The sequence below is a fragment of the Entamoeba invadens genome (genome assembly GCF_000330505.1).
Source record: "Entamoeba invadens IP1 unplaced genomic scaffold scaff_1105074725037, whole genome shotgun sequence".
NCBI lineage: Eukaryota > Evosea > Mastigamoebida > Endamoebidae > Entamoeba > Entamoeba invadens.
In genome coordinates, this window is record NW_004443773.1 from 6132 (window position 1) to 15712 (window position 9581).

The 9581-nt window shown below is 27.7% G+C and overlaps 3 protein-coding genes across 3 annotated transcripts; 2 read left to right on the plus strand and 1 right to left on the minus strand.

Moving 5' to 3' along the window:
• Positions 1–389: 389 nt before the first annotated feature.
• On the plus strand, positions 390–1414 carry EIN_158150 (hypothetical protein; the record flags this gene model as incomplete). The annotated part of the gene is made up of 2 exons (XM_004262008.1): positions 390–1372; positions 1408–1414. The coding sequence occupies 2 exons, from the start codon at positions 390–392 to the stop codon at positions 1412–1414; spliced, it is 990 nt and encodes a 329-aa protein (XP_004262056.1).
• A 53-nt stretch (positions 1415–1467) lies between these two features.
• EIN_158160 (hypothetical protein) lies at positions 1468–1986 on the plus strand (the record flags this gene model as incomplete). The annotated part of the gene is made up of 1 exon (XM_004262009.1): positions 1468–1986. One exon carries the CDS (start codon positions 1468–1470, stop codon positions 1984–1986), a length of 519 nt encoding a protein of 172 aa, XP_004262057.1.
• Positions 1987–3316: 1330 nt separating this feature from the next.
• EIN_158170 (protein serine/threonine kinase, putative) lies at positions 3317–7492 on the minus strand (the record flags this gene model as incomplete). The annotated part of the gene is made up of 2 exons (XM_004262010.1): positions 3317–6150; positions 6373–7492. The coding sequence occupies 2 exons, from the start codon at positions 7490–7492 to the stop codon at positions 3317–3319; spliced, it is 3954 nt and encodes a 1317-aa protein (XP_004262058.1).
• Positions 7493–9581: the final 2089 nt, after the last annotated feature.

A 9581-nucleotide genomic window follows, 5' to 3' on the forward strand; every position in this document is an offset into this window, starting at 1 on the left:
GTTTCAAGAAAAGCCGATTCCGGAATCGGTTTCGACTACACTAAAATACATTCATATTAATCTTCAACAATGAGTCATTCTCGGTCAATGTTGTCAATTTAATACAAAAAGTGACGATTGAAAGCTCAAAAAATCTAATAATGGATTTAATTTGTTTTTTATTTTAAGTTGATAATTATATTATGCAATTATAATAAATGTACTATAATATATTAAAATAAGAATATAAATTTTTTATTTTAAAAATAATTTTGGTTAGAGCATTTTTAAAATGTATAAAAAAACTTCTATTTTATTAGACTTTTGATGTCTAAATTATTTTACATAGACATTTTGCCGAATAGAAAAGATATAAATGGGTCATTGAAATATTAAAATCCAAATACTACATGACTCGTATTGATACATTCCATGGAATGGTTGTTTCAAAATACTTCTCCTCAATGATCGACTTTATCAATTTCACTCTTGTGAACACAAAATTTAAAGACAATATGGATATGTTCCATGCAAATCCAATACCTCTCACTCTCAAGACTTTTAAATTCTTTTCAAAGATAGAAACACTCAATTTATGGTCTGAAGAAGACGAATCTTTTGGAAACACAATCCTCATCGCTTATAAGCCAAAAGTAGTTTATGATGAATACAATGACGAAGACGAAGTAAACGATGACAATGAAGAACCAAACTGTGGAACTGACGATTGTGGTGATGATCACGTCGAGCTTCCACAGCAAAATAATGAAGAAGTTGTTGAAAACGAAACAAAGAAAATAAACGAAGAGAATGACCAACCGAATGATCAAAACGAAGAGAACAATTGGAATGACCAAGATGAAGAAACCGTACAACAAAATATCGAAACAATCAATTGTTGTGATGTTCAGCCAGACTTCTTATCACAAGAAAATGGAGAGATTGTTGATAATCAAGAAGAAAGAACAAATGACGAAAGTAATGAAGATGTCATTGAACAAACAACAAATCAAAATGAAGATGAAAACATTAACGTTGAAGAAGAAATTGATGAAATCGAAGAAACCAAAATAGAGTACAGACAGACAACTTCTCAAATAACAGATGCAACTCAAAAAGTCAAGTTCTTTAATATAAACGTTTGGTTCAATGTCAATTACCACACTACACAGAAAGAAGAGAACAAAATGTTCACATTTAAAAATGTCACATATGAAAGCTACGACCGTAAGATTTTTGGTATAGCAATTCCTGAATGTGTCAATTCTCTTGGTGAATCTTGTTATACTAATACAAAGAAGATGACTACTTTTGTTGTTCCACAAAACATTTTGGCTATTAAATACTTCTGTTTTAATCGTTGTGGTAATTTGACATCATTTGAATTTCCAAAGTTTGTCAACCACATTGGTAGAAGTTGCTTTGAAGGGTGTAGTTCACTTGTAACTGTTAAACTTCCACAAAAACATTGAAGTTCTTCCAGATAATATGTTCAATGGATGTGAAAAACTTTCAGCGATAGAAATACCAGAAAGTGTGACCAAAATCGAGTCGACCTGTTTTATGAATTGTCGTGCACTTTCTGCTATCAAATTACCTTCAAATTTGGTTGAATTAGAAAGTTTTTCATTCCAATTTTGTGATTCGATAACTTCAATTCAATTCACAGAGAAAATGAAGAAAATTGGACAAAATGCGTTTTATGGGTGTTATGATTTGATTGAAATGACTATTCCAGAAGGTATCGAGTGCTTGGGAAATTGCTGCTTTTGTGAGTGTAGAAATTTGAGTAAAGTTGCGATACCGGAAACGGTGACCAAAATAGAAGATGCATGTTTTTCAGAGTGTTATGCGTTGGAACAAATCAATATACCCAAAAATGTGAAGGAAATTGGAACTGATGCTTTTCAGTTGTGCAACAGTTTGCAAAATATAGACATTCCTGAAGGAGCAACTTTAATTGGAGAAAGAGCCTTTCCGAATACAGTAAAGATCAACAGATATTAACATTTTAATATCAGGTGAAAATGATAATTCATCGTTATTTTAAGTTTTGTTTATGGGTTAATAGGAGGTCTATATACTGTTTAATCATTAACTAGTAAAAATATTTATTGGAAATTTTCAAAGGAAAAAAACAAAACTTAAAGAGTGGGGAAAAAGCCACACCATAATTCTTTTCGAATCTTTTTACTCAAATGAACTTTCTTTTTTATTGATAAAATAGATTCGATAAAAACGGTGTTTTTGTTTGATTTTGGAAACAGCGTTGATTCAAGTTTTTCTATTTTTCTTTATGTTGATTGTAATTATTTATTTTTTAAAAAAATTGAAAAACTATAGTCATGGTAAAAATGTTGTTGATTGAATAAAGGTTCGGTTTATTTTTATATTTCAATGATAGTTAAAACGAGGATAAAACTTCTCCGTTTTTTTCTTTACATCTATAACCATTCAAAAACAGATTTTATTAAAACTTAATGTACGTTTATTTCATTTGTGATGACATGGCAAATCACAAATGGCACTTTGCCGCCAACATGTTGCAATAATTTGAAAATGTAAATAAAAACAAAACAAAAAAGTCAATTGAGTTGGAAAACAACTACACTTTTTGGTGTGAAATATTTGTCACTCAACTCGTTCAGTTTGGAGGTGTAAGTTTGTGGGTTGCAATAACTACCATTTTGACCTTTCTTGAACACACCTATATCATGACCGTCACCAAATTTGAAGAGATGTGGTTCGTTTTGAAGATATAGATATAATCCATTAGAAAAATAATCTCTATTTTCAAACTTTCTTGGATTCAAAGTGTAATTTCTCACAAGTGAAAATAAGTAAGAATTGTCGAAAAATTCTCCAAAATCATCGTCAACATCATCAACATCTCCAGTGTACACACCACCAAACTTGTTGTGATTTGTGTCTTCTACCAAAAAGCACAAGTTACTTTTGTTCTCGACTTTTTCATAAAACACTAATGTACCTTGTGACCAATCGTCATTGTTTTATCAACAAATAACATATTTACTTCAATGTTTTTTATGTGTATTACAAATCAAAAGAGTAAAAATAATATAATTTACCTAAAAACCAAAGAAAATAACATTGATATTTTTTTGGTTGACTAGTTTTTTTTAAATATTTTTTATTAATTTTTTCACTATTATTAAAAAACACATTAAATAATGTTATTTTTTAAAGTATTCTATATAATAGATGTTTCATTATGTTTTCGACAACACTAACTTAAATGTTGTATAATTTTATTATAAGTGTTAAACAAAAAAGAAGTAATAACATATTTTTTAAAAAATTGTACATTAAATTTAAGTTATAACACATCTAATATAGTTTCTAGACTTTCTTGAATAGAATTGATATCGTTACGCATGTTCTTGTCTTTACACCAGGCTTCTTGAATCACAATATATATATCATCTCTCATATCCATTGGCTTTTCCAAGCGTTTACCAGCCACAACGAAATCGGCGATGTCCCAACTAAATTTAAACTGTTTTCTATTGAATGGTTCTTCCCACCCAACTACTTCATACATTGTCACTCCAAATGAGTACACATCAGCACTTTTCTTATATTTTTCTCTTCTCAGCATTTCAGGCGCCATATAAATAGGTGTTCCAATTCCTTTGGTGAATGTCATGTTCGTCATCAGTAAATTGATATTTCTTGAACTCCCAAAATCTGTCAATTTTGCGTTCACACTATCATTCAAATCAATTGAAACAACTAAGATATTATCTGGCTTGATATCTCTATGTAAAATCCCATTTTCATGTAAATATGCTATTCCTTTAGAAGAGTCTACTAACATTTTAATTCGAACTTTTGTCTCAACTTCTTCACTCTTTTTATGTTGCATCAAATCCTTTAAACTCCCAAATTGTGCAAATTCAGTGACTAAACAAACTTTACTTATAATGAACACCGCGCCATAGAAGTGGACGATATAATCACTGCGAAATTTGTTCAACATGTCAACTTCATTTACAAATTCCTCCATCGAATTATCATCATTTGAAAAATTCTTCATTTTTTTAATTGCAACAACATTTCCTCTGAAAGTTCCTTTGTAAACAACTCCAAAAGAGCCTTCCCCAAGTTTCTTATCTTCTTTTAACTCGTCGTAATCAATTCGCGTCGATTTCTCGGTGACACCAACAACTTTGATTGCATTGAACTTTTCGTCGTTTGTTTTCAAGTTTTTGGCAACAATTTGAATGGAACTAAAAATCTGACAAGTACACAATGGCGTCAAATACCACGAAAATTCACACGCAAAGCCTTTCTTGAGTGAAATCAACTCGGGAGACACTCGAAGAGTAAATTTGTCGACGTTTGACATTAAAGTGAATTGAATTTTGACAACATTTTCATTCAAATTTCCAACACAGAAAACTTCACGACTTTCTGTGTTGACTGGAATTTCATCATTCTCAGAGTTAAAATCAATTGTTTTTGATGACACACAAATGCCACCTTGAAGGGTTTCAAAGTGGATATTCGATTTTTTCATTTTAAAAATTGTTGTGGTCTTCTCAACTTCTTTTTTGTGTAATTTGTCAAGAATCATTTTAGTGACAACTATGATTACTATAAGTAATATAATTAATAGTAAAATAACTATTAAAACTATTATAAATATCACCCACCAAACTGCCTTTGTTACACAAGATGATCCATCAATACTTGGAGAGTGCCAAAATGTACATTTAGAGCATTTGGAGTCAGATACTTTAACACAGTCTTTGACTAATTCTAATGATGTACACTGTGAATTTACCAAAACGAAATCAGACTCACATGTCTGGCATGTTGTTTGTGAAGTACATTGATTACAATTTTCAGAGCAAGGTGCACACTCTTTGTAATATAAATAATAGCCAGAAGTGCATGAAATGCATCCTAAAACAGTGTTAATATCAATACACCCAACTGTACTGTTTTTTAACTTGCAGACTCCTTCATCATAAGTCATGAAATAATCACTTTGACATGTAGTACATCTAAGGTTATTATTGCATGTAGCACATCCAATATTACACACCTGACAGCCATTACCACTTCTATAATATCCACTCTTACAGATTGCACACCCGGACCCTGTTAGTAATGGTTTGTCACACACTTTACTCAATTCGTCACTGGAAATACATGTGTGGTCTTGTAAGTATTTATCATTTGTACATGAGATACACTTAGAATTAGATATACACGATGTGCACTCTATTGGACACTCAGCACAGTTGCCACCATCTTCTAAATACATTCCAAAATCACAGGAAATGCAAGTGGATGACATTTGAAAAGAACAATTTGGTTCAACTTGTGGTGTACACGTGTTAGATACAAGATGATGGTCTTCAATGCATTCATCGCACCCACTTAATCTATCATATGAACAATTTTCTCTTTTCGAAATACAAGCATTCCCATTATATATCGATTCTGAGTAACACATACATTTATTGTTTGTTATAGAATTACAAGACGATTCTATTACACACTCTCCATTGGTGTATATGGTATTATCAAGACATTTAATACACTTTCCATCCATACACATCTCACAATTGGAAATGTCTGAAGTACAATTATTGCATTTATCATCACTCAAATAGTCTGTAGCTGATGTGCAATATATCAGTTTGTTATTTGTGTTGACAAATCCTTTGTTGTTTACACAAGAAAACCCGTCCCAATAATACCCAACATGGCACATCGAACATTTCGTTTGAGTCGAACAATAATCACAATTACGAATGTCACAAACAACACAATTTCCATTTGAAATATAATATCCTTTGTCGCATTTTACACACCTCCCACTGTTGGAAAGTAGACAATTCGAATTCACACAAACTCCATTATTAATAATTAAATTGTTGAAAAAACAATTATAACAAAATGTGCTATTTACACAATTGTTACAATTAATACCACACGATTTGCATGTTTTGGTTATTCCATCATAAAAGTATCTGTCTTCACATTGTCGACATATTCCATTTTCATATAAAACGCAATGATTTAATACACAATTAGTTCCTAATTTTGTATATAAACACTTACATAAACCGTTTTGCATTTGTTGTTCTGGGGGACACGTGAGACATTTTATAATATTTAATTTTGTGATATAAAATACTTTTTATTAGTTTATTTAAATTAATAAAATAATTAAATAATACTTTTGTATTTGTAACCATTAAAAGTTAATGAGTTGTTGCTATTTTAATTAATAACAAATAAGCACTAATATATAATAATGATAATTTGTATTATATAATGTAAAATTAAGGTAATATTGATTTTAATAACAAATTATTATATATATATTTGTATTTATTAAAAAATATATCAACAAACATTGACAATCATTGGTTTTCATAAAGTTATAAGGATAATCTTCTGTATTAAGAGTTGTGCCATCTTTTCCCATAAATAAAATATTAAAAGTATTTCCGTTTTTCACCATATATCCCGTCGATGAATTTGATTCTAAATACAAATAATTATTATTTTCACTCTCAAATGTAATCAATTTTAAATCACCATTTAAACCATCTGATAAAATAATTTCGTAAATTGTAAATAATTTGGTACATAAAGCAAGATTACAACCATTCAAATTTTTAACTGTAAAAATATAATTGCTATACATTAAAACGTATATTGATCCTCCGGTATATCCAACGTCGCCAATAGTTTCGTAATTAGTATCTTTTCTATATATATTTTGGTCTCCCGATGCCATAAAAACCTGAGCTGATGTTGTAGTACTGTATGTAAAATTTACTTTACAATTTCGATCATCAATAGCGTCTAGAGGACACTGACAAGTCAATTGGTGTTCTATTGAATCATAAAAAGCATAGTATCTTGTATATCCGTTTACACAACTGATTGAGACGATTTCACCTTGATCCACTTTTTGTGTTGTAATTTCACTTGAATTGGACGAAAACAAATACCCGACATATGGCCTTGTAGGTGATGTTATCAAATTAAAAGATCCTTTTAAAAAGAGATAGTTGTTTGTCTCTGAAAGTCCAAGTCCTTCAACGTTTAAATACAAATATAGTGGTATTTTGTTTGAGTTTACATTAATAATTTCACTTGGTAGTGTTAAGGAACTAAGATGGAAACTTCTGACAGATTCTGTGGGGCCACTATCCAATTCTATTATAAGTGTAGGCTTTACGTTAAGAATGGTAAACGTTGCATAATTATTAGTTTTTGATTTTATAGTCAAATGAGTGACTGAACAAGTGACTGTAGTTGTACCAAGTGTTAAGTGATAATTAAAATCGTTTAAAACTACTGTTGAAAAAATATAATCTGTTAAAATTAAAGTTTTTTTAGATGTTTCCGAATCGAATGATGCTCCAGTGTTGTACACACAAGTGGAACTAGTTTCGGAAAATACACCATTGTCATCGTCACAATAATAAGCAATTGTGTGAACCAATAATACGAATATAATCATTATTTTGGGTTTACAGATTTATATTTTTATAAATATTTCTATAAAATTTAAAAATAAAATTTTTGAGTTTGTCATTGGATGTAGTCTTAGTCGCCAACATTTATATTAATTCATACCCAAATGATTGTTTTTATAAACACGAATAAATAATAATATCAAAAAATAATCTATATTTGAAACAAAGATTTTTATATTTTGAACATAATCCCTATTTTTACAATTGTCATTTACAAAAAGCTCAGGACTACATTTTCCGACTAACTTTTTAATATAAGTAACAATAGTCTCATTGTTTATTTTTAATTTTAAATAATTATTTTTGGAAACAAATAAATTTTGTAAAATAAAATTTAATGACAAATTAAATAATATAAAGTTTATAATAAATAATTTCAAATAATTATAATTTATAATTTTTGTCATTTGGTAATTTACGGTTAGTGTTTCGTGGTTAGTGAACTAAAGTTTTTTTTTCAAATTTTATAAATCACTTTTACATATTTGATTATTCTTAACTTTAGAAAATCACTAGTTTTTGCTATTTTTGATTGAAAACTTAAAAAAAGATTTATCTAAAGTCAGTCTAAAAACTGTATTTATTACATCAAAATTATTAAGAGGCAAAAATAGTTTTTTGTCATTCTTTTTCATTTTTAAATTATTTATTGTTATAAATCTTTGTTTTTAAAATCAAAACAAAATTAGACAGTTTGATTAATTGTTTTTTGCAAACACTACTTGTTAAAAATGACATTACAATCAACAATTAGGCAAACCTTTTGTTTTTTAATGTGATAAATACAACATAAGAATTTAAAAACAAACAATTTAATTTTTAACTAAAATAATTAATGACAACAAGAAAAATCATAAACAATAAGAACAACAAAATTGACATTCCCAAACATCAAATTGTAGTTCTGTCGTCAAGTAAAAGTTACTACCATGATATTGTTCTGGTTGTGTGGACGTCACTTTGCTTTTTGAAAGTATATAATTAAAACGTTGCTAATTACAAATGTTTTAAAGCTAAATTCTATAAAAAAATTGTTTTGATATTTGTTTTTTTATCGAAAATAATTATTATATTTAATATTTATAATGGTATTTAGAATATTATATTTATTAAAAAACTTACCAATGAGAATTTTTGCTGAATTTAAAAATTAATTATGTTATTTATTTAAAAAACAATACATAGTTTGGCTTATTTCTAGCAAATAAAAAACAAACAACTATTTGATTTTTTTTTATTAACACTATATAAAATAACAGAAATTAACAACTTAGAACCGTTATTAATTATAATTATTAATCATATATGTATTGAAAATAGTTAATTAATAAAATAAAAGTTTAATTACATAAAAATCGGAACAATTTTTATAAGAGTCACTGTTATTTAAACATTGTTGTTAAATTTCCAATGAAAATAATAAATGAATTTTATTTGTTTTCAAACAAAAAATAATTATGATTGCTCAATATTTAATATGTTTTTAATGACCGAAAGTTGTTTCAAAAAAATTACACCATTAGCATTAATAATCAAAATAATACAAAAAATTGCTTAAACCATTATCGATAGTTTAAATTTAAAAAAACCTTTTAAATTCTAAAAAAATATTATTTTTTTGCTGAAAATAGATTAAATTGAAATATATATATTGAATGTATTTGAAATTGCCAAGAAGTTGAATTAAAAAACTAAAATTTTACCAATACTGGAATACAAATATGAATTTGCTGGTAGTATTTTTTAAGTATAAACAACATAGTTTTTATAATATTAATAATTTACATTCATTATTATTTTTCATGTTCAAAATGATTATCTTATAGATGTATTATTTTTATTAATAACGAATAAATTATAAAAAGTTATTTTAATAATAATAGATGGTCGATATAAAGTCACAAACGTCAATTTACTGTGAATCCAGCAGAAAATGGATCTATTTGTCGTAAACGAGTGGATTTTGTCGAATTTTTTTAATATTGAAATTTATTATTTATAAAAAAAATTTTGTTTTTAATACAACAAAAATTGCCAATTTAAAACAAAAATATGTAATTATCCTACACTAAA